This window comes from Patiria miniata, unplaced genomic scaffold, assembly GCF_015706575.1.
Source record: "Patiria miniata isolate m_02_andy unplaced genomic scaffold, ASM1570657v1 HiC_scaffold_5, whole genome shotgun sequence".
In the NCBI taxonomy this organism is placed as follows: domain Eukaryota; kingdom Metazoa; phylum Echinodermata; class Asteroidea; order Valvatida; family Asterinidae; genus Patiria; species Patiria miniata.
Window position 1 is genome coordinate 28497610 of NW_024037072.1, and position 26412 is coordinate 28524021.

General features: G+C 40.7%; 2 protein-coding genes and 1 long non-coding RNA gene across 4 annotated transcripts in view; 2 read left to right on the forward strand and 1 right to left on the reverse strand.

The window, feature by feature from the left end:
* Nucleotides 1-510: 510 nt before the first annotated feature.
* LOC119742185 lies at nt 511-2479 on the reverse strand. Its single transcript, XR_005272831.1, has 3 exons — nt 2258-2479; nt 912-1055; nt 511-725 (listed from the first exon to the last, which is right to left on the reverse strand). It is a non-coding gene; the product is annotated as an uncharacterized LOC119742185 (long non-coding RNA).
* A 4533-nt stretch (nt 2480-7012) lies between these two features.
* The window catches only part of LOC119741092 (probable methyltransferase TARBP1), a 39939-nt gene continuing 20539 nt past the window's right edge, over nt 7013-26412 (forward strand). For both annotated transcript variants that reach the window (XM_038216761.1, XM_038216763.1), the window contains exons 1-8: nt 7013-8233; nt 8686-8800; nt 9262-9331; nt 10403-10554; nt 11050-11200; nt 12259-12391; nt 13612-13792; nt 14984-15198. In XM_038216761.1, the coding sequence (XP_038072689.1) occupies nt 7131-8233; nt 8686-8800; nt 9262-9331; nt 10403-10554; nt 11050-11200; nt 12259-12391; nt 13612-13792; nt 14984-15198 (2120 nt within the window). In that variant the 5' untranslated portion in view covers nt 7013-7130. The remainder of the gene's footprint in view (nt 8234-8685; nt 8801-9261; nt 9332-10402; nt 10555-11049; nt 11201-12258; nt 12392-13611; nt 13793-14983; nt 15199-26412) is intronic.
* Nucleotides 19193-21542, forward strand: LOC119741093 (beta-3 adrenergic receptor-like). Its single transcript, XM_038216764.1, has one exon. The coding sequence runs from the start codon at nt 19763-19765 to the stop codon at nt 20723-20725; it is 963 nt and encodes a 320-aa protein (XP_038072692.1). The 5' UTR covers nt 19193-19762; the 3' UTR covers nt 20726-21542.

Genomic DNA, 26412 nt, shown 5'->3' on the forward strand with positions numbered 1-26412 from the left:
AAAAATAATTATGAGAACCACGGAGATAAATAGGGAAGCCCTAATAGGCCTACAAGAAAACAAATTTTGACGAGCACGAACGGTGCATTTATTTTCACGCAAAAGATGCAGTGTCGGTATTCATCATCTGCAGGGTTTGCAGGGTCGACAGGGTCGGCGGGCTGAACAGCGTTGGCAGGGTTGGCAGGATTCTGCACACACACACAAAATAGAAACAAATAAATGTAAAGATTTTTCCAGATGGTGGACAGCCGATGATGACCAACCGACTTATTTTTGGATTATCTGTCACTTCTTTTTGGATCACTATTGTGCATGAGAAGGTAAACAAAATGTACTGACATTTCATTTTTGTGTTCCGCAAGCGTACTGCGATTAATGCTTCAAAGGCAATTCTGGTAAAGAGTACACTACCTGCAAACAACTTCCAGTGTACAAGTTTGTATATGTTGGATAGATATTACACTGTTGTCTTCAGCCATTAGTGTGAAGTCGACATTAAGATAACTTTGCCTTATATAAAAGAGTTGTTTTCTTACTCTGTAGGCCCAGGCCTACTTGTTAATTTTACAGGCAACTTAAATACTGTTCACAGTAATTTGATGTAATTAATATTACCCTGAATCTTGTCCCTCCGGGCTTGTTAGTCGGGCAAACTTCCAGAATGAAGCTATGTCCTCCCCTCGCCTTGGCCTCTGCTACTCGACGAGTTGTCATGCAGGCCCCTAATAAATGATAGAAACCATGAATTTTATGCTATATCAAAATGTACACGAGAAACTACCGACATTTTAAAAGGAAACAGCAATTCGTCTATTTCGACCAAGGTGTATTTTCAACACATTAAAAGTTAATTTCACCATCTTACAGAGATACATGTATAAAAAGGTCATGTATGTTGAATTACTTACAGCAACAACCTTGAAGAGATGTATGGGTTGGTCTTCAAAATAATTAGAAACTTCTTCCCTCGAAGACTGCTGAAGTTAAAAGTTAAAACATGCCACATCCAGCAGCCAGTGCACTCACGTATAGCAAACCTGTGTACTGCCTACCTGGAGAAAGTAACGATGTTTGTTAAGGTTGAGTAATATGTAAAACTAATAAAGTTTGAACACAGTATAAATATGATGTCCCCGTGCTCTTCAACCCACATAATGTCTTATTTTTCACACACAAAAACTAGTCTACAAATGACCCTAGTTTTAGAAAAGGCTTTTATAGTTCGCGTATTTTTCATTGATCTTGTAACAGTGCTGACCTGGCCCTGAACCCTACTCCATACACTTTGGTCAAACTCCCATAAATCACGCCAAACCCTGGGAGCTATACAGCCCGAAAGCCCGGATTGAAACTGTATACACTTGTTATGTACAAGCCAACGAAAGCCAGATGACCGTTTATACGTGTACAGTCCTGGTACGTGAACTTTAGGCCCGACCCTTGGGACTGAAATAATAATGCGCGTTGCTAATAGTATTACAACCGTACACTGTGTCTTTGAGCGGGAATTTTATAACGGACTGTTTATGCTTAAATTTGCGCTAGTTTTAGTTGAGAGAAAATCAAATCAGATCTATAAATTAAGAGATACCCCAGGTAACAATTTCACGGTTGTTGGCTCGGATATCATGGGTATGTCAATACAATATTGTTACAGTTTGATTAATTCATCAATTTGAAAAAAAGGACAAACATAAGCCTATACTATAGTACACAAATCAAAAGTCTTCTCGATATAATGTATACACTTCCAACATTTTGCCATTTGCTAAAACAATATCTGTTTTATCTAAAATTATAACTATCGAACAAATAACTTTCCAACCTAAAATGTTGTTTAAAAGGTCTAACATGTCTCACATGAATTCGAGTAAATCTGATCCACATGGATGATGTATATTATTTCCTTGGAATATTACCAAGATTTTATTATTAAATTGAAAACCAGATGACTTGAACGTTTCTTTCAGTGTATGATCCTCCAAAACTGTTCGCATTGACGAGCCTCCAATCTCAATTGAGGCACATATTTTCACTCTTTATTAATCTACATTTATTCTGATCGAGTCTGAAGAACATTTTCAACATTTATAAAAAAAAACAACAAGATGATAGGCATAGGAAAATCTTCATTTTTTTACAGCGACTTTGTTCGAAAAGTTGTTTTACTTTAATTTGATCCAATTTCTTCAGATTTTTAGACAATGTGTTCGACACAAGAATGAAGCCAAGATACAGAAAATGTCATTCCTACCTTCTAAGAAATGCTGTAGTGAAAATAACTTGCTTGGTGACCATGGCTAATTCACATCAACTGGACGGCGAGTCGGCGACCGTTAACTAGTGAGCTGCTGCTGCTAGATCGCTGACTCGACTGAGCAGAGCGATTCAAATAAGCTATCACGCGGTCTGGACGTGGAATTTCTGCTGACGCGCATGCGCCATGGTAATATTTTCTTTGAGAACAGGAATCATATTTCAAGTAACGTTGGTGTGTGCAATAAATATATACATTGAGTATACAACAATTAATATGAGCGGGAAACAGTCGCGCTTTGACCACGATCTCATCCATCTTAGACCATTATAAAAATATATGGAAACATTATATTCCTACTACGACAAAACAAACATGATGATGTTCGAAATTTCATGAGTTACATTATTAATGCAAGGCGGCACCCAAATGTTAATTATTATCAAATAAAACATCATTAATTAAAACATTATGTCCACTTCACATTCAGTAAATCGTAATCACAATGTTTTTGTCAATACCACAACAGCATGGATCATAACCCACAGCATAATTACAACTTAAATTCAGTGTCAAAACACCTTTATAAAACGTTACAGCAACGTGAGGTTCACAACATAGCAGCAACGCTGTGAAAATACCAAACTGCAATGTCACGACAACATGATATTTACAACTTAACAACGACATTATGATGAGACTTTTATGCAACGTCATCATAACGTCATGAACACAGCAACGTGGTGTAAATTTTTATCTACAACGTCATGACGACGTGAGATTGACAACATACCAACAACGTTGTGAAAGTACCCACATACAATGTTATTACAGCGTCATGATTATAACATCACAGCAACGTTTTGAAATACCAAACTACAACGTCGTGTCAATGTGATTTTCACAACTGAAAAAAAAAACGTTATAAAATAACGTAGATGGAACGTTAACTCAACGTCATGATTATAACCTCACAGCAACGTTGTAAACATTCTAAATTACAACGTTCTGACAACGTAACATTGACAACTTAAAAACAACGTCATGAAAACACCTACATTCAACGAAACCACAACGTCATATTTATTACTTTATTACAACGATTGTGAAACGACCACCATACAACGTCAATACAATGTCATATGATGACTTTCGTACAACGTTGTACAAATTACCGATATACAACATTTTTACAACCAACAATTATACAGTCAAACGTTGTGTCAACGTTGCTTGAATGTCATCGTGACACGTTACCGAATGACAACATTTTTACAACTTTGCACAACGTTGTGGCAACGTGATGTGTTAGCTGGGTTGCAAATACCTACCGATGACGGCATGTCCATTGAACGGTGCGAGCCGTGGTGCATGCATGACCAATACCTGACGATGAGGGCAGTATGTCAAGTTAAAGGTGTATGCAAACTGGCAAATAACTACCGATGAGGGCAGTATCTCAAGTTTACGGCCCATACACAAAACCTGACGATGAGGGCAGTAAGCCAAGTTACACCACACGTGCTTGCGCTGGAAACAGGTCAACTCGTACGCGAACCAACTCGTACGCGAGACAACTCGTACGCGGATTGGTCAACTCGTACCCGAGACAACTCGTACGCGAACCAACTCGTACGCGTGCCAACTCGTACGCGAGCCAACTCGTACGCGAACCAACTCGTACGCGACCAACTCGTGGTTTCGAGGATTGGGTTGGCATGGTTGGGAAGAATTTGGGAATAGTGACGGAAGAATCGGGTAGTCCGTAGTTCAGTGTGTGACCGTTGTGTGTGATTGGGAGTGAACCCGTGAATGATGATAATAAAGTAACTGATTTTCAGTTGTAGTTAGACGAGTGTTGTATCGTTTTGTGCATACCTGTAGCCTTGTCACGTCAAATTTAATTCCATAAATTAATGCAACGATGTACCAGTTGCATTTTTCGGGTTTTTTTTAATCAATGTACCTGTCAGTCAATTAATTGCCACCATTGTCAAACTGACCCAATTGCAACGCTCTGGACTACCATGGATCTGTTCTCGCGGTTCGGTGTCCTAAAAGAACCGGCGGGTTTAGAAGTCGGCATCCTTCATCCTTTGTATCGTAAAACCATCAAAAGAGATCGATCAGACTTGTCAACTGCCTGTCACTCAACTTTCATTGTGGTTCACAACCATTGATCAATTAAAAAGCAGACACGCGGGGACATCCGTAGGCCTAGCAATTTCTATTTACAACTGAAATGCTTGGTATAACCATGGAGGTATGACACATAACACATCAGGGTTCGAAATTAGCGGTATAGCCAGCTAACCAAATGCTTGTCAAAACAGCGGCGGCCGGGGCTAGACAAACTATTCCTTAACCAGGCCCGGGCGTGCGAGTGAAAAATTATTGGGATACGGCAAAGATCAACGAACAGAAAGAAAAAGAAATCATAAAATTCAAAAAGGAAACCCCCTTAATTTGTGTCTTATTATCAACTGTTTTAAAGGGTTAAATTATCTGATCTGTTAATCAAAAACACCGACAAAATTCCCTCAGAATTGCGCTTGAAAATACGCCATTTTGTATCTGATATAAGAAAAAAATGCGGGCTAGTAGAAATGCCCGTGGGCCAGTAGCCCGGCAGAAAAGGTAAAATTATGCTGACCGTACCGTACCGAACCTAATTTCGTCTGTCCATGTGAGCCAAACCAATAGTCTAAACTCACGCGTACGAGTTGGTCCGCGTACGAGTTGGTCCGCGTACGAGTCGGTTCGCGTACGAGTTGGTCCGCGTACGAGTCGGTTCGCGTACGAATTGTCCCGCGTACGAGTTGGTCGCGTACGAGTTGGTTCGCGTACGAGTTGACCTGTATTCCTTGCGCTATGCATGCATGCTATGCCGATGTACTTGTACTTGCATGACTCGCGTGCTATATAATGCTGCTGCTGCATGCGCTAGCTAGCGCTTGCTTGATCGAGTGCAGGGGGCCTGGTCTTGATCTTCTCGAATATTCATGATCCCACGTACGTAGGTTATCATCAATCATGGAACAGAACATACGGTCCTAAATGTTTTCATGTTATGTGTAAAGTGTATCGATAATTGATCCTCGATGTACCGGTGTAAATATGTAAGGCATGTAAGGATTTATTTCAAGCAAGAGAGAACTTAGCCCGACTGCGTCTGGCCGTACAGTACTATCGCAAGCTCTGTAGTACGGCCAGACGCTGAATGCTTCCAAAAAGACTGAATTTTTTTGGCCGCCGATGTAGCGATTTTGCTACATCTTTCGATCGCAATTATCTTTTCATCCAGGGCACAAATTTCCAAAGTTAAGGTTCGTAGTCGTAGAGCAACTCATACCTTTTCGAAAAAACGTTGTTTGGTCTCAATATTTTCATCCATCTGGCCACAAGACGAATTTCAGTCATCAGATTCCACAAATATCGTCCCCCATGCGATCCCCCATGCGATTTCAAAATGGCGGCCGCGCTGTAATGTATGCAATATGCAGGCGCGCCCGCGCAAACTCATGAATATGCATAACAGTCTGTGACGTACGACTTCGTGTTTTTGGACGTGCGTGCGGCGGGGCCGTACGTCCAAAAACACGAGGTCGTACGTCACAGACTGTTATGCATATTCATGATTTGCGCGGGCGCGCCTGCATATTGCATACATTACAGCGCGGCCGCCATTTTGAAATCGCATGGGGGATCGCATGGGGGACGATATTTGTGGAATCTGATGACTGAAATTCGTCTTGTGGCCAGATGGATGAAAATATTGAGACCAAACAACGTTTTTTCGAAAAGGTATGAGTTGCTCTACGACTACAAACCTTAACTTTGGAAATTTGTGTCCTGGATGAAAAGATAATCGCGATCGAAAGATGTAGCAAAATCGCTACATCGGCGGCCAACAAAATTCAGTCTTTTTGGAAGCATTCAGCGTCTGGCCGTACTACAGAGCTTGCGATAGTACTGTACGGCCAGACGCAGTCGGGCTAGAGAGAACTATAACCTTCGCCGCCCCTTCGGTTTTAGCCCAGGTTGGACGACGTCTTCATAAAACATAACGACTGTAGGGAGGTACGGGTAATTAAGGGGCAAAGGGAGTCCACATGGGCTAGCGTTGGAACACATAATAGTGACATGACCGTATATCGTCATATACCGCACACACAACAAATCAACTATTTGTGTGGCCGGTCATGTACGAACATCGGTTCTGGGAACATAGGTATCGGGAACATATATCGGGGAACATACATAGCTGGGTATGCACCCATGTTTCCATAGGAGAGTTAATAATAGTATACAAAAATACCCAAGTTTTTGTAATCCTACAATACAAGAGTGGGGAAGGGGGGGGGGGGACAATTGCATAGGCGCATATTGCATAGGCGATTGTGTACAAAGTGCATGGAGATTCAAGAAAATTTTCTTAGTATTTCCTAACAAAATTGGAAATTTTTCTCCGTCCCATATTCATGTCTTTAATAATTATCTTTTTTGCAATGAATGAGATGATAATATGTCAATATAAAGAAAAACGTGGCGTCAGGTTGAAGCACTTGACCGTAAAAACCTTCTGGAAGTGGACGTAGCCAACCACTGACTAGTAATTTTGTATACATGTTTCAAGTTCTTGAGTTTTATAGAGCGGACCACTACGCCAACAATTGTTGCCGTTTTTAGTCGATACCTGCCATACAAACTGTTTCCTTGGTTAAGATGTTTTCAATCAGTGTTTCTAATTATGTTCAAATTGATCTTTTCCGAACAGAAAGGTGCATTTTCTGGCTTGAATGTCCATCAACGGTAGCACAGGTGTACTGACACATTGTTATGAACGTGGGAAAATAAGCAACTTGGAAGAATGTCTTTCAAAATTGTTAGCTTGCTGAAGAATAGTCAAGCCTTTGATTTGAAGGAGCTTGTGCACAGCATCATTGACTCGGCTGTGGAGCTGCACGGTGGCAGGGACACTACCCAGGCAGAGGGAGATGGCAGAGTGGATTCCACTCTCTGCAAACAGCAGGTGTCGGAAGTGATCCTGTTCTTGCTGGACTCCATGCAAGCTGACCCAGAATGCATCGCTCCGTCGGATCTCATCCGATTGGTCGAGACCGTGGGCTACGGTGCAATAGAGCAGTCTCACTTGCAAGGTCAACAGAGGTCACACAGTGAGGAGATGATGCAGTCGGTTTACAAACTCTTCGCTGCTATATTACTGACTCCTAACATGTCAGGGTATCGGGAGTTAAAATCTAGAATCCAACAGACATGTTTAGAAGGCCTTTGCAGTTACAGTGAGGAACAGCGGTTGCTGGTCAACCTGACATTAGTAGAAAATGATGACGGAAAGACTTCAAGCTCCTCATCAGCGTTTTCAATAAAAGACATCTCGGAGATTCTGTATTACACCTTAAAGACAGCTGGACCATGGGACACCGATTCAGAGTACCCACATGTGGGTGTTGAAGACTCTTGGCTCGAAGACTGCTTCAGGCATCTCTTGGACATCTTGGAGTACAGCGATGCAGCCACTTGCTCACATGCCTCAGGGATCTTGCTTCCAAAGTTACTGAGTTTGTCGAAAGACAAACTTGAGATCCGGCTTTCCTCGATCTGGCAGAGACTCCTCAATGTTTACAGAACTGCAGCAGACGAGAAATCCAAACAGACCTCTAATGTGTACATTGCTCTGTGTGGTCTTTCAGAGTTTTACATCCCTGTTGTATTACCTTCCACCCCTGATCAACAATCTGCCTCTTCTAGCTTGCTCGCTGACGGTGCCTTTTGGAGAGTGGTTCAGGCGGGTCTTGTCCACACGGACCCTCTTGCTCGCAAGCAGGCGTGTTTCCTGATGAAGCGATCCATCGAAAGTGCATCAGTAAATCATGTAACGATCCCTAACGAATCTACAGTGCTTTCAGCAGCTGGGATTGCCACATGCCAAGAACAGTCTTCAGAGCCAGGGTAAGTCTGCATGGGAAAGGAAGAATTGTAATTAATCATTCATTATAACGAACATGATGGGTTCCATCAAAAATGTTCTTATAGTGGTCGTTCGTTTTAGTGATTGTGCATTATAATATAATTTACTATTTCGGGGATATTAGTTATAGCCACATGTTTGTTTCAGCGGTTTTCGTTATAGCGACATTTTGCTATATTTCATTTGTCAATTTTGAAGATAAATACAGTGTAGTTTTAATTACAACAAATTATTAAGCTGATACCCTTCAAGTAAGCCCCTTGTCTAGTTCATATCAAGATGGGCAAAGTATGCCTGGTTCTATACATGTAGATAGCTGGTTCTGGACTCTCATACAGGTGTAGATGGTCAAATTGATGCATTGCAGCAAGGCAGAGATAAACAATATTAATTGTGTTGACTGACATGCAAACATTCCAATTTAATCTTGCAGGTGTACTGCCTCGGAAGCTGCTTCCTTATTCTGGTGGTCTCCAGATTCTCAGAAGAAGCTGTTAGCTGTCTGGGGAGATTTCTTCCTGATGTATGAGACACTGGATGAGGTTCAGGTAATTACAACTCCATCAAATTCATCAAGTTGCAATCAGGCCAATCACCAGTCATTTACAAGTCAATCGCAAGTCGGTCACAAGTCCTAATACCTGGCTGAAGTATTCTGTGAAGATCCTATTAATATGTGACTTGACTTGTCACTGGACTTTTGACTAACTGTACTGTAATTCACAGTAAAGTTTTTCGAGTTTTTGTGATAATGGTACACGTTTAATATACATATAAAATGGTAATAATTTTCACACATCCAAGGGGGTTAGGATTAAACAACTTTGCAGGCATTAAATGTTTTAATATGCCATCAATCTTCAAAGTTTACGGACTTGGTGTGCTCCTAGGCTAAGAACAATTTCACACATATTCCGGTGTAACAGTAAACAAAAGCATCATTTGAAGGCACACATTTGGAAATTGCTATTATTTCCTTTCAGTTTTTGTTTTGTTTTGTGCATTTCAGGTACATGTTGTGACACCTGTGATGCCCAGAATGACTTCTCTGATTCAAGCTGCTTCCACTTTGCATTCAAGTAAGCACTTATCGTAGATCTTCAGTTTTGACAACACAAGGGTTTGTAAAATTTATACAATATACATGCATTCAAGTTATTCCATGGTGCCTTATTTGAATTAATAAGGAGATGGAAATTTCACATTTGGGAGGAAAACGTCTGCAAACAGTTTAAGCCTCAAGCAACTCCCAGACTAGACCTTTTACAAAGTTGTGATCACTTTGTACGAACTGGAAGCTACATTTGTAGATCACCAAGCATGCCAAGTGGCAGTAACTGCTTGACATGCATGATCTAAAAAATCAAAATGTACTCTTGCACTTATAGTTATATATTCCAGTAACCACTGGATTTTACCAATAACCACTGGATTTTACCAAATGAGATTCAGCCCAGTTGATTTATTAAAGTTGTGCCTACATTTTTTTGTAAAATCAAATCTGTGGGAAATATATTAATATAACATGGGTTATAGATAGGGTGGATAGTCGATGTTAGCTCCTCAAGGTAGTTCCCAACTTCCAATACCGAGGGGAGCTAAGTAATACTGTACATTCGGTATTGCTTCGTAAAGCACACACGTACTAGACTGCGCACAGGTAACCTGTGTGACAGTCTACTGCGCATATGTACTCACCATGTGCGTGAATATTCGCACGCGCTCTTGGTAAACAACAAAAATAGCATCTGGTACAATGTACATGATGGTGAATGGACCAGTGGGAATTCGCCTCTCGATTGTGAATTGTATACAGAAAAAATCAGCTGCCATAAAGAATCACATCCCAGAAAAAAGTAGTGTCATGATTCTCATTCTGAGTTTGGAATTGATTCCATTACATGTACGTGTAGTTTATGGCATTTGTGTGTGTATGGGTCATTCTTTAGATATATGGTCATTCTATGTAATTATTGGCATATATGATTTTATGATTCTGATGCACTCCTGCATGCTGTCATCTTCCGAGAGTGATTATGAATAGCAAACTACTTGTACCAACCCAACAAATATAAAAATCAATCTGAAGTCATTCTTCTTGAATGGTAAATTACAGGGTGTAATTCTGTGGTTCTGTTGTGTTCTTCCAGGTGGCAGACGCATTCTGCATCCATCATGGTTGACCGTTCTGTTCTCCCGATGTTTTGTGCATGAAACCAAAACTGTCTCAAAGTGGGGATTACTGGAGTATCTACGGCTGGACATCGCATCCTGTCCTGTGTTGCAGGACATTGGAATGGAGGTACAGTAAAGCCTAGTTTACATATTGACGTAAGTAACGCAAAGTGAAACGCAAACAGGACCCAAACTGCAACGCAGACATATGGACAAATTTTAAAGTGTCGCCGACAACCCAGAGAGATGCAAACTATCTCACAGACAATCGGCAAAGTTGAACCTGGATCAACTTTGGCGACGGTTCCGTGCACTGTCTGCGCAGTCTGTGTAAGCTTAACGTCGATATGGAAACCAGGCTAAGAGAAAAAATATTGCAGAGAGTCCCTTTTATATCTACATGTACTTTAATGCATAAACTAATTTTCTCACAAATCATGACAATTTAACAGATTTTGTACGATTTACATTCTTTAAACCAAAATTATGTGTCCATATCTTTGAATGTGAATGTTGCTTGCCTCCATGTATCTAGCATACTGTCTAGAATGGGCTGGTGAGTTGTGGAATTCAGCATCAATAATCTTTTTTGGTCACGCCTTTTTCCCTTGGATCCTTCCAGTTTTTGTTGGGCACTGTTTTGCCTGTGCTGAATGATGACAGCCTGTATGCTGGCAAGTCCCGGGGTATGGTGGCCCGACCACTCATCGCAGAAGCATTCACAGGATTCATGCATTCATGCATCAAGATTCTTGGAAAACAAGATAGTGAATGTAAGTGGTCTGTAAGCTTTGTATGGGCTCCGTGTGCCAACAAAAGAGGGCGCCCTTTTACCTAGCAAGGACGTCCCATGGGCAGGACATAGCTGGTTGACGCGCACTGTTCCTTGTGTGTGACGCACGTACACCAGGGGATTTGTACTATGTACACACGCAGTGGTACGGCCGTGCGTCGCGGCAAATTTGCAGTCGGGCAAGATGGCGTCAGTCGGTCACCCCCAACTGTACTTTCTTTGCCGGTGAGGGGGTACTTGTGAACGGAGCGGATAGTGGAGATCTGCTTCGTACAAGTTGTGCTGGTACACCATGTGAACTGATTATCTCAAAAAGAGACTCTTAGAAGAATCGCAGCACTTGAGGAAAATGGAAAATATATCTTTTGTTCTTCTCAGGACAACCTCTGTAAGAATATTCTGACAGAGATAGTCACTTTTGATATTGTCTCTGCAAAATCTGTTGTTACCTTGAAAGCTTTCTGCAATTTTGATTTGAATTAAATCTGAGACAGATTCGCTGCGTTTGGAAGTACGATCTTTACCAATTGATGATTTAATATTTGAAGCAATTTTAATAAGTGGAATACTTAACCTGACAAAGTTCTGCTCACAAATGTTTTTGAGAAAATAAATGAAACCTTTGAATAATTTGTCATCACAAAATGTGATTTGTTGGTTGGTGTGTGTAGTCATATTATTACAACATCATCGTGCATTGGTTATGAAAATTACGTCCAGTTAACATACACATTCTACATGTATTCCAGAGGTTTGTTTGGCACACTTACACAAAATATTTGGCACACTTACACAAAATATTTTTAATCATTTTTCATGGCATGGTTTCCATTTATACAAACTCTGCACAAATCAATTATCCGATATCTTTGTTTTTGAGTACAAAGTGCTAAAGTTGGTGTATAAACAAATGAAATCACAGTTAACACTATTAGATGTATTTGCTTCATCTCTGCGAGCATAAGGGTTAAATTGAAATCGTATTGTGAAGAATTGTGTTTTTTTTACCTTTGTTTGTTGTTTTTGGTTTGCGCCTAGCTTTCTTGCGGAAGTTTCTTGCAGCAGTTTCTGGTCAATCCTGGAGCCCCGTTAGTCTGACGTTTGTCTTTGATACATTGACACACCTCCCTGAATGCAGTGCATGGGGACCATCTGAACTACAGCTTCTGAGGTACCTCAATCCCGGCGAAGACCTTTTTTCTAATTTCACTGGTTCACCAGATCCCCCATCACGTCTTTTTCACCATTTCAAGTAGACCGCAACGATACCTGCCGTGCCCACACACATGCCCGATTCTGTTCTTTACTTGGTCACATGATGACCAGTCACATGATGACCAGTCACATGATGACAAAATGACAGCCGTCTATTTTGTATGGCTTCCTTCGTGAATCTGATTGGTTAACATAAATACCACATCCGGTGAAATCAGAGGACTGCCCGCACACCTTTCCGGTGACATCAGATCCGGTGAAATCGCATGGGCAGAAATGAAGCATGATTGCTTTCATCCAGTCGCCCGGTGTAGGGTAAGATCGGTCCGAATTTTCAACACACATCTGTACGATGGCCCAACGATCCGTTGAACCAGTAAAATCAGCAAGGTGTGCACCAGGCTTTAGTCTGGTGAAAATGGCTGTTTTTATATTGGCAGCAAATTTCACAGGTCTCAAAATTGTGTAAGTTTGATTCATGAGAGAGAGAGAGAAGTTGATTAAAAAACTGATTACGTGCATTTATAGTTAATTTAATTTGAACAAAGAAAATGCCTAGAGCGAGGCTTTGAACCTGCGACCTCCGGATTACCGTTCCGGTGCTCTGCCAACTGAGCTATCCAACCCTATGTTGGCACTCCCCATTTAGTCATCATACACCCGATATGCCATCTAGCCAGGGAACACGTCCAAAGTCTTGATGCTAGCAACGTTAGCAATGTGGCAAACCCCAGGGAAATAGCTAACGAGGATCACTTAGAGAGGATAGTGCTTTTATTACCAATTTTTAACAAACCACACAGGGAAACTGACTACATGTAGGTGCATTATAATTAATTTAAGGTTGAACAAAGAAATTGACTGGAGCCGGTTTGAACCTGCAACCTCCGGACTGCCGTTCTAGTGCTCTACCAACTGAGCTATCCAACCCTACATGTTGGCAGCTCCCCATTTAGTCAATATCTTTAATGTATAGATCCAGATATGGTTCAAGAAATTGATCAAGACAACCCTTGCCATGCTTATTGTTAACCTTTCCTAAGTATTGTAAACAAACGTTCAAGTCGTGTATCTGAAGAATGTAAAACTTGGTTAGACACTGAATGATGAATGACTGATGCGTGGTCAATTGTTTTTTTGAATGCGTAATACCAGTATAGTGCTTGTGTGTTGCAGAGAGATGCAGTTTTCCTGTGTCGGCATGCTGCCACTCACTTATCGTAGTGTCGTGCAGTGCCTAATGCTGCAGGCTGTGCTGAAGTTACTTGACAAGACCACAACCAGTCTCCAGCAGCTGTCTGGCCTGTTGGGACTCTTCAACATTTGTCTGTGTAGGGGCAGTCCTCTGTGGAAACAGGTACAAATAACAAAACGTGGAATAGGATTAGATCTAGAATAGAGAGAGGAGGCTATGGACTCCGTGCACAAGCAAGAGAGGGCGCTTTTTGACGATGTTATGAGAGCCCCGTGGATGGGACACACTGTGTGCGCACGCACGTGTGTATTTGCCTGCAATGGGGGACCCCTTATTGTCCCCCTTTTGTTTGTACTTTAAACTTTATAGGAAGACCTCCCATATGTTTTGTACATGATCATAAATTGGGGACTTCTTGGGAATTGGGGACCCTATTGTCCTCTATGGTTCAACGTCCCCTATTGAATGCAGACACAGACTCATGCTGGTTTGTGCGCGGAAGATGCATGACTTTATTCCTGTATGTTATTCTGAATGTGCACAAAGCCATATAGCGTCTTGGCGTGAGCGTCAGGCATTGTCGGCAGTGCATTCGAATATCTCTCTCATGTCTCCCCCTACTCTCCCTTCCGTACCGTTGAGGGCGTGCTTGTGCATTGAGCCCATAAGAGACCTCTTTCCTCCATTGTACATGTACATGTATTAATATTTGTTGTTTTGATTCTCAAGTGTCCATAAAAGACGGTATCCATACATTCACTTGCAAAGGGCTCTGTACGCAAACAAGAGAAGGTGCTTTTTGACCAATTTTGAAATCACCGTGGACGGGACACACTGCGTGCGCATACACGTCTTGGTCTCTCCCAACTATCTCTCTCAACGTATAAGGGTACTTGTGCACAGAGCCATTATTGGAGCCTCAAGTTAGTCTGAACTGTGGCTATTGTTTCATCCTTTTTCATGATTTTGTTAGTGAACCTGGGGTTCAGGAGGAATACGTGTAGTACATGTACGGTTTTTAATTTACGAGTTGGAAAATGAAACTGTAATTGGTTGACTGATGGGATCTGTGATTACATTTCATTGGGTTTTTTTTTCTTTTCCAGTCACTATTTTCAAACATTCTCTCAGAGCGTTAGTAACTGTGTCAAACTTGAAGAAAAAAATTGTTTTCACACACAAATTGAACTTTAACTAGGAAAACATAACATAAGCCATTTGTTTTTATTGGGAGGGTTAAAGGTATTGAAATTTAACATTCACAATTCCATATCTAGCAAAAAAAGAGGTTTTTGTACATGTGTCAAAGCGTGCAAAAGCTTATTAAATGTTATCACCCTTTTAACTTTTGAGGTATGTGAGTGGTTTACAGCGAGCCAGTACACCCAGATATTTGGTTCAAGTGGTGACATGGTGGCTGTTGTACGCTCTGAGGTCGCTACCTTACTGACCTTTGACCTTGGTCTATTGTCAAATGCTTCCATGGATCTAGCGGACAGTGGAGAGTCTTCCAGAGTAGCTTGTCTGGTGCTGCTTGCAGTAGATACTCAGCACACAAACGTAGAAAGGTGAGTCCATATTTTGGCCGTTTCTGGTTGTCTAGTGACGGCAAGTCGAATTTGCTCATACAATCCCTGGACCTTAGGACTTTTCTCAATCTCTTCTACATGTCAGCTTAAAGTTTGAGAAATTGCCTCTGGTTGGTAAGCTGGGTCTGCATTTAGGGTATTTGTGGATGTGGCTTTGGGCTTAGCCATTGATATGTTTTGAAAATTGAAGCCACCTCAGACAATTTTGCCCAATAAGCTATTTGCGAGTCACCTATACCCTACGGGATTTAAATTTGAAATTATCTGGTACATTGACTTGTTCAGAATGTTTGGCACATTTTAACTTTGAATTCTCCAGACCAAAGACATTGTTACTAATCACATGATTCGGGGCAAGTTCTTGCATAGGTAGGTAAGAGACGCTCAACATCAATATATTGTTCACAATGGGTGAGGATGGCACAAAGACACCAGACCATTCCGGAGCTGGGGGTTGCTAGCATAAGGTTGCCTGAATTACGTGATATAGTAACAGTCTCTTTGGTCAGGAGAATGCAATGATAAAACATGCAAAGCATTGGATTACATGTAAGTCAGTGTTCCAGATTTTATTCAAATTTAACTCGCAAATGGCTTATTCTGACACAGCCATACTGTGTGGAGTCCTGCCCACACCCTTCCCCCCTCCAGCACACAAATACCTCCATGCACAAATACAATAGCGAAATTAAAATAAAATTGTGAAAGAACCTAAACATGTAACTCCACTGCTGCTGTAAGGTTCATTTTCAGGTTGGTTCCTAGTTAGCTCCAACCCAGCACTATGGGCCTTATGCACGAGTCGGCCATATTGAATTGAAAGTGAGGTAAAATCTTAATTTTTTTTTAACTTGCGAAGAGAAACGAAAGCAAGTTAATTACTAATTAATTCAAGTCTGCTTCAATAAATAATTTACAATTTGAAAATAAACATTCCGTAATGTTTTAAGCCAGATCTAAAAAAAATGACAGTAAAATAGTCTGGCGCCATCCTATTCAACAGTTAACAATAATGAAATACATTCAGGGAACTCAACAAAAATGGCCAACTCATGAATAAGGCCCATAAGATCTTAAATAATGAAAGGTTTGCGCAAACACCATGTGCGAATAATTTCTCAACTAATAGAATGGTTCTGAAAAGAACCAGAGGTATAAACTCGACGTTCCGGTCAGTATGCTCTGACCGTCTTCAGGAGAAATTATCGCACATGGTGTTTCCGCAAACCTTTCATTATTTGGTATCTTCACCATGCAAAGCCTCAAATCTTCCATAAGATCTTGTTCACATTCAGATGAAATTTGTTTGACTTATTCACATGAAACATTGCATTGAAAGCCTTGCTGTATTCCTGCTTGGAGTCTGCGTCAGTGCTTCTGCATCATTTCCAATACAAAGTCAGCATGGTTTGTAGGATTCAGAGCTTTTGTGAATTTGCAGCTTGAATTCTTGTAACGTCACAAGGTCGTGTTCACGTTCCCTTCTGCATTGATTATGAACTGGCCTTCACTGAAAGATGAGCTTTTATGGTAACTTCCACTGAGTTTCTGTATCAATAACATTTGTGTTGCAAACAGAATATTAAATGTACTTAAAAAAAAGACTGAGCAATTATCCATTTAGATTAATTTTGTTTAATCGTGTTTTGCTTCTAAGGCTTTACCGTGTATCCGTATCACTACAGCAAATCATTGTTGTAGTTGTTGATACAGAAAACAAATTAAATATGGAATGAACAATGTGTAAAGGATCTGTAACGTATAAACAACTACTAGCGGTTGTCAAAAAACACCTACATTTGTTTATGTCTAGTTTTTATGTCCAGAGGCCTAGATAAGACAACAGTAGATCAGTAATTATTTTGCTACAATTTAATAATGATAAGAATAAGTAAGGCATTTATATGGCGCTTTATGTAAAAAAAAAAAAAACTCAAAGCGCCTCACAATAAAACTATAAAACCTATACAAATGTAGGCAATGAAAATACTAAAATAAAAATATAAAAGTTACTTAACCCTAACCGCCCTGAATCTTCCAAAATCCTTTTTGCAAATTGGAGGAATTTGCAGGATTGAGGTTACATGGCAAAAGTGGGTTGCTGATTTCGGAGTACGCACTGTGTCAAGGTCTTGGGCCAGACCTTGTGTTGTTTATGCTCAGCCGTGCATAAATTTAGTCCTTGATTATACTTGACATCCTCCGCACTGCTCCAGGATGTCACTGCCTCTGCCTCAGCCTATTGACAGTCGTAGCCGGAGGATTTTGCAGGATTCAGGCAGTGGTCACCCCTCCATGGACCATATTCAAGAAATAGCGGAGGAATTTGCAGGATTGAGGCTATATACTATTTTTCCATGAGGCCAATTGGAGGATTTTGCAGGATTGAGGCTACATCCTAGCAAAAAGGCCTAGGGAGTTAGGGTTAAAGTACTATAGTGACAAGTACTAAAACATGGAAGCAAATGAAACTAAAATGCAAGTTAATATGCCAGAAGAAAACAATATAAAACCTAAAACTTTAAAAAGCCAAATCAAATGCATTCAAAATATCAATTATTTATAAATACCACATGCACTTTAAGAGTGCTAAAAGTAGAAAACGTCCAATGCAACACAGGGGGAAAATGGCTACAGTAGCAAAAAGGTACCATGCAACACATAACACCAAACCAAAAAAGTAAAATCAATAAAAATTAACCACAAAATGTATATGAAAATTGAAAAAAATGTCTGATATTGCATTATCTTGCTCCCCTTCTCTTGTAACCATGGTAACTGTGAAACGGCATGAATTGCTGTCATGTCTGGGTTTGCGTTTTTGTTCTTTATGTCAATTGGATTCTGCTTTGAGGCCAAATGGCACTTGTGTTTTTGTTAGTCCAAACCTAGAATTGCCGAGCTTAAAGTACACACAAGGGATACATTCGTGCACAGTGATGTCCGCTCTTAACTTCAAGTTCTGATAACATACTCTTTCTGATTTCCTGACATCACAAACAGCACATCCGTGCTGACAATCCACATGTACATGTCGCTGTCCTCAAAGGTAATCCACCTCCGAGACCCAACAATAAGATGCTTCACATGTGCCATCATCGTACTGAGTGCATTCGTCTTCAACCTCTTACAGCTTTTGTGGATCATTCTCGGTGATATTGTTACGGACCCCTTTGTAACCTTTTTCGTGGTAGACCTGCCTGTTCTTACAAACAGATGACTGAACGTGGTCATCTATTTCTTCAGGAACAAGGACATTGTGCGGGCAAGCAACCAGAAATCTCCTGAGGACTTACATGTACATGTAGTTGATATTTTTACAGCAGTAGTTATAATATATGTACAGTAGTTGCAACACAAGTTGAACCAAAAAATTCTAATTATTTTTTTTTCTTTGTAAATCATTTCATTTTCCTTTGATCCTTTCAGTTTTCTCAAAGCGCAGCATAAACTAGATTTTTTATTGCCTCCTTACAATGTAGGAAATACCGTACTATTTGAGCTGTTTCAAATTTACACAGCACTACATGTACATGTACATCTCCTTAATATCTTGAGTGAGGCAATGTATTCTTTTTTAATGATTGTAGACCAAATAATATTAGATGGTGTGGAACTTTGATTGATGTGCTGTAAATGCAATGCAATAGTACACAAACCAATAGCTGCGTTTCTGTGAGAATGAGCAAAAGTTATTTTAAATCTCCACGTACGCACTTGTGTGTAACTGTAATTTGTGGGAAATGAAATGAAGTACACATTTACTGATTATCCATCTGGGCCTGTAATTCATTTATTTTTAAATATACACAGAAATACAAGCTGTGTATACATGTGAATTTAATCTGTTGAGCATTTGTAGGTTTTGTACCACTATTGATGCACCAAGCGTGCGTCATTACATTTGGTGGGTTAAGTAATTAGGCCCTATTTCATGGTTTCCTTCCTATATGTAAAATGAACATTTGGTACACCCATAAAATAGGTATTCATTGTATACATGTACATGTATGTTTGTTCATTGTCTGATTTCAAGAAGATTGCAGTGTGCTTTGCCTCTTCCTTGGTCTTGTTTTTCTAAGGTATATTTGCTCATAAAGGCAGCGAGTTGGCATGCAACAGTTCATATACCGCGACAGTGAAAGAGATTGTTTATGTTCTTCTGGGCCATTAGGCCGCGTTGGTTAAAATGTAAATACTATATTGCCAAATTGTATGCCAATGAGTTTGGAAACAGTTGGCGTCAGGCAGAGTGGTGGTTTTCTCAGATCTGGTGCAGGTTAATTGCCATGCATGGGCAAGGAAGACATGTTATTGCATTTTGATCAATCAACATTAAAAAGGGATCTGTGTTAACCAATCAGAGGCGGACACAAGACATCTGCGTGTAAAAATATTTCTGGATGACGCATCCTCTTGCCACCAAGCCACACCTACATGTAAATGATATTTTAGCAGCTTCTTGTTAATTAGTACAGGAGATAGGCAGGAAACTGATAAGTCCCAAATTTGACACCTCTTTTGATATCGCGCCCATTCCACAATGAATTCTACTTCAGATTTTATTGATTGGGGAGACTACGATTTTTCAACGAGGATTCCGATTTTCAAGTGTAGCATTCTTTGCGTAACAACGATTCTCCTTTTGACACTGAACCCACTTTGTCTTCTCGTACTGAGACGTGTTGACAGCATCCAGGACACCACCAAAGTCTTTCTGAGAGCTCTGACAGCTGCCGATCTTGGAGTTGGGATTTTCTTCGCCCTGCCAATGACATTTGCTGCATTTTACCAGGACTGGCCTTTTGGTGATGCTTTGTGTGGATTGCAAGCCTTTCTCTTACCCATCAGCTTCAATTTCTCTCCTCTGTCTCTGCTCATGTTGACAGTAGATCGTTACATTTCAGTGGTTCATGCACTCCGCTACCCTTCACTTGTAACTGTGAAACGGGCACGAATTGCTGTCATGTCTGTTTTTGCAGCTCTTTTGTTGATATCCATTGGATTCGGCTTTGTAGGTGAATGGTACTTTAGTTACTCTTCAACATTGCTTTCTTGTGCTTCTTTAAGGCGAACTTTTTTTTACTTGGAGTTCATGCAAGTGATATATTATTGCACAATATTTTCTGCTCTGCTCACAATTCTGATAACGTACATCAGACTCTTCCTGATTGCCCGACATCACCAACAGCGCATCCATGCTGACAATCCAGCTGCCCTTGAAGGTAATCCACCTCATCAGAGACCCAACAATAAGATGCTGTACACATTGCTCATCGTTGCACTGAGCGCATTCGTCTCTGTCCTCTTGCCGGTTTTGTGGTTCATTCTAGGTCACTTAGACCACACTGGGACGTTTTTCATGCTTGTGCTGCCCATTCTTACAAACAGTTGGCTGAACGTAGTCATCTATTTCTTCAGGAACAAGGACATCCGCCAAGCAACCAGAAATCTGCTGAGGACTTACTTCACATCTTTGCAGCAGCATTTTCCATGCAGCTCATAAATTGAACGAAGATATCAGATGAGCACAATTCGGTATATTTCAATCAATTTAGCATTCCTATGGTTGACTTTGCAAACCATTCATCCCTCATCTTGCTTTGCATCACCTATGGACTCAACAATTAACATTTGAACTAAGAGAGCTAGGTGACAGATACCTGAGCTTCATTGCTGCAGTATATTCGCATTAGCAGGGGCATTCCTGACACTGTGGGTTGTGTGCATTCAAACAAACATTTGTCATCCAAACTCCGAGTGGAAATTGTCCCAAACATTGGAGCTGTCATGAGTTGGTCTCATAGTGCCATGTACTGGTATACTGTTCCCACACAGAGGCCAAAGTTCACGGATGAAGACTTTGGACTGATTTGACGGCATCCGCTTAGTGCACTTTGCAAGCGTTTCTTGTTTAATCCATGATCTCTCTGTTGAGAAGGAAGAACAAGATAAAAAAAAAATCCTTTTCAAAACAAATTCTTGTTAATGTTCTGAAAGATTTATTTCGAACATATGTTTGGACAACTAGTTGTAACTGTTTTTAATATTTTTTTTTTTTAATATAAAATGTGTGCTTGGCCAGTTTTAAACAAGTACTGGTACGTTTAATTCGGTCAGGGACCTGCACATCCCGTTCATAAATACTGTATCGATCAAAAGGTTCAACATTTTTTTATTTCAGGTTTTGTGTAACACCCCCTTGTTTGTTTTTCTGAGACACAATGTCTGTAAAAGATAGAATATTGTCTAACCGAAGTCAATAAAGGTTGTTTATGTTCTTATTAGCCATTTCAGTCAAGTTGAGACAAAATTAAAGGTCAGGTTTCCAAATCGCAGTCATTTTGTCATTTGACATGTTTGATTGGCAGCAAATATCACTTTTTAATTGCAAAGAGGATAACACAAATTGATTGTAATAGGAAGAATATTGGCTTAAAGCAGCTAATGAAGGTTATTTTCATATCAGCCAAATAGCCAGAGTGTATAAGGCCAGGGCCAAGTTCGTGCAAGGACTATAGTTGACCAATGGTTAACTAATGTTTGCCCGAACTCTGTCTAGTCGACGGTGGTTGACTACGCTAGTCGACTTTTTGGAACCAGCCTACTGGGGTTGGTTGCTTCGCTGGTAACCAATAGCCGCGCGCATTCATAATGCTAGCAGAGAGCCAGGATCCAGAAGTTTTGCGATGACATTTTGACCAGCGTTTGACTAGAGACGTTCGCACTTTGCTATCAGTGCGCAGGCGTAAGGTACGTCACAAATCAACCACTAGTCGACTAATGGTCCTTGCCCGAACTTGGCCCAGGTTGCCAAATTGGAGGTAATTTTGTGATTGATGGCTAAATATAACTTTGTGATTGCAAAGAGGATTCTTTGTGTTCTTAAGATGACAGAAAAACTAAGGCTTAAATGATCAGGGTAGAGCTTGGCATATGCTGCAGTCTTGGTGTTATCCGATTGGAAGGATGCATGCAGGCAAGAAGTATTCTTGCATATTAGCAAGACATCAGCAGACGGGCGATTAATTTGCCACAATTAATGTGTGATGCATTATCTGGCCAGCAGGCAGCGCCCAGTTTTGCAGACCGTAGACCATCGGATGGTGATGACATGTTGTTAATCATATTTTTCAAAAAGAAATTTCATCCTATCCTGAACTAAGAGCGTATTTGAGCAGGAATTTGAAATCCTAAGTTTGCCACGATAGGTTTGGGTTAGTGTATTCTAGCCACAATGAATTCTACTCCAAATTCTACAGATCTGGGAGACTACAATTTTTCAAGAGCACCGGCATCAACAGACAGTGTAGCAGACAGCCTTAGGATTATCCAGTGTATCATTCTTGTGGTAACAACGATTCTCCTTTTGACACTAAACCCACTTTGTCTTCTTGTACTGAGACGTGTGGACAGCATCCAGGACACCACCAAAGTCTTTCTGAGAGCTCTGACAGTTGCCGATCTTGGAGTTGGGATTTTCTTTGCCCTGCCAATGACATTTGCTGCATTTTACCAGGACTGGCCTTTTGGTGATGCACTGTGTGGATTGCAGGCCTTTATTGTACCCACCATCGTCTTTTTCTCTCCTCTGTCTCTGCTCATGTTGACAGTGGATCGTTACATTTCAGTGGTTCATGCACTCCGCTACCCTTCACTTGTAACTGTGAAACGGGCGCGAATTGCTATCATGTCTGTTTGGGGGACACTTTTGCTAATAGGAATTGTATACAACTTTGTGACAGAATGGCACTTTGAGTACCTGGCCACTTTTTTTGTGTGTGTTTTTATTATACCTGAAGAAGAAACTGGGAACTTGAAGTTCTTTCAAGTGATATTTGCGTGCACAGTATCATCCGCTCTGCTCACAGTTCTGATAACGTACATCCGACTCTTTCTGATTTCGCGACATCACCAACGGCGCATCCATGCTGACAATCCAGCTGCCCTTGAAGGTAATCAACCTCTGAGACCCAACAATAAGATGCTGCACACGTTACTCATCGTTGTACTGAGTGCATTCATCTTAAACCTCTTGCCACTTTTGTGGTTCATTCTCGGTGACATTCTTGCGGACCCCTTTGGAACCTTTTACATGCTTGACCTGCCTATCCTTACTACTAGTTGGTTGAACGTGGTTATCTATTTCTTCAGGAGCAAGGACATCCGACAAGCAACCAGAAATCTGCTGAAAACTTACTCCACAGTTGTCCAACGGCATTTTTCATGCAACTCAAATTGAATGAAGAAATCAAATGAGCACAATTCTAATATATTTCAACCTCTTCTAACTTTGAGTTCCTATGGTTCACTTGGTAAACCATGCGTCCCTCATCTTGCTTTGCATCACCTACGGACTTTAAAATTAACACTTCAACTGACATGACTAAGAGAGAGATGATGGATACCTGAGCTTCATTGCTGCCATACGTTTGCGTTAGGGGCATTCCTAACGCTGTGGGTTTATGCACATTCAAATGAACATTTTTCATGCATTACATGTACCCAGTAAAAATTAAAAGCATGTAGGCCTACCATGTCCTAAACACTGGAGCTGTCATGATTTGGCCTCAGAGTGCCATCTACAATGTACATACTGTTCCGACACTTGGTCATTAGCCTGGGGGTTTGGTCGGTGTCAAATGTGGGGAATATTGGTCATTCATTGTGTCATTGTGGTTTTTGGCAAGGTACAATGTATGCACCCCTGTACATGTAGTTGGAAAATTTGTGATAGCAATGCAGTGGTGGCAGTTGTTTGGGTGCTACATGTATCACTTTTTTTTTTTTAAATAATGGCAGCCAAAACATGCCTGTTACCTCATAAAATTAATCTGGTTCAACCTATTGGTGGCCATTTCGAGAAAAAAAAATTAAAAGCGATAACACCCAAAAAACTGCCACTGCTCACACTACAAGGCTATCACACATTTTCCAATTCTAGTTGTGTATACATACATGTACATGTACCTTGCCAAAAATCACTATGAGCATTGCTCTTTTTGATCGTTCGATACCGCCGCCATACCGATGGCGCAAACTTTGGACCTAAGCTGATAGCCTACACAGAGACCACAGTTCACTGATGAAGACTTTGTAATGATTTGGCAGCATCCTCTTCTGTGCAGTTTACAAGTGTTTCTTGTTTAATCCATGATCTCTCTGTAGGGAAGGAAGAACAAGATTTATAAAAAAAACTCTTTTCAAAAACAAGCTCTTCTGAATGTTCTGAAAGATTTATTTGAACGTATACATACATGTAGGACAATTGTTAACCAGGGATTATCAAACCTTGGAAACTGTTTAATTTTTCAGTCAGGGGAATACATGTACATGTAAATGTGTGCTTGGCCAGTTTTAAACAAGCACACATGTACCTTTACTTCGGCTATAGTGGCCTGCACATACATGTACATGTATTTATTCAAATTCATGAATACCTTTTCGATCAATTAGTCAAATAAGTCAAAAATTGACAAAATTCCAACGATTTGTTCAACAATTTTACTTTGTGTTTTGTGTAATACCCCTTTGGCCATGTTTATGGTATTATGTTTCAGAGATCAGTGGAGATTGGCATGCGTGCGGCTTGTACATGTACGGTACTATACGATGTGGGGCAGAACACAGCAGTGCTTTACAGGCAGTTTGAAATCACCCATGTGACCGGTGGTTGTCCAATAGCATTAATGCAGCCAACTTTTGGGTTGCAGTGCCTTTGGTGCACAGGGATATTTATGAGAAGACCTCTTGTCTTGTGCATTTATTGTCTTACTGATATCGGATCTTTTACATCTGAAAGACAGCCTAATCAGTAGGCCTATAGAAAGAAATGCATTCATCAGGGTTTCAAACCTTTAAATTGACAATCTCATTGATACTGAGGAATTACACCTACATTCCTTTTTGTGAAAGGAGACTTGTGGAATATACAGGCCCGTCACCAGCCCTGAACATGGGGGGATGAGGGGGGGCATATACCAACTAGGGGGCCCACTACTTTAGAAAACCCCCAAAATACATACATGTAGGCCCTATACATGTACCGTATGTATGGCTTTTGCCGTGGGGGGGGGGGGGGGGGAGTGCTCCCCCCCCCCCCCCCTTGGCGACGGGCCTGGGAATATAAGGGGTCAAATAAAGTCACATCCAAATTGACTTACAAATGTAGATGCACCCTTTATGATAGGAATCGTACAACAACAATGTATGTCAATGTTTCTTTTATCAGATACATGTACCAGTACATTAGTGAGAGTGGCACTTTTTCATTCTTTGTTTTTCTGAGACACAATGCTTGTAAACAGGTAAAAGATAGAATATTGACTAACAGAAGTCACTGAAGGCTGTTTATGTTCTTATCGGCCATTTCAGTCAAGTTGGGTCAAAATTAAAGGCCAGGTTTCCAAATCGCAGTCATTTTGTCATTTGATTGGCATCAAGTATTACTTTTTAATTGCAAAGAGGATCACACATTGCTTGTAATAGGTAGAAGATTGGCTTGAAGCAGAGTGTGTTCATATCAGCCAATTAGTCAATGCCAGGTTGCCAATTATTGGCAATTTTGTGATTGATGGCTAAATATTACTTTGTGATTGCAAAGAGGCTTCTTTGTGTTCTTAAGATAACAGAGAAACTAAATGATCAGGGTAGAGCTTGGCATATGCTGCAGTCTTGGTGTTCATCCGATTGGAAGGATGCATGCAGGCAAGAAGTGATCTTGCATATTAGCCAATCAAAATTGAGAAGTATCAGTGTCATCCAATCAGAGGCCTAAGCACATGAAGCAAGACATCAGCAGATAGGTGATTAATTTGCCACAATTTATGTGTGACGCGCATTATCTGGCCAGCAGGCAGCGCCCAGTTCTGCAGACCGTAGACCGCCGGATGGTAATGACATGTTGTTGTTCATATTTTGCAAAAAGAATTTCATCCTATCCTGAACTAAGAGCGTATTTGAGCAGGAATTTGAAATCCTAAGTTTGCCACGATAGGTTTGGGTTAGTGTAGTCTAGCCACAATGAATTCTACTCCAAATTTTACGGATCTGGGAGACTACAATTTTTCAAGAACACCAGCGTCAACAGACAATGTAGCAGGCAGCCTTAGGATTGTCCAGTGTTTCATTCTTGTCATAACAACAATTCTCCTTTTGACACTGAACCCACTTTGTCTTCTCGTACTGAGACAT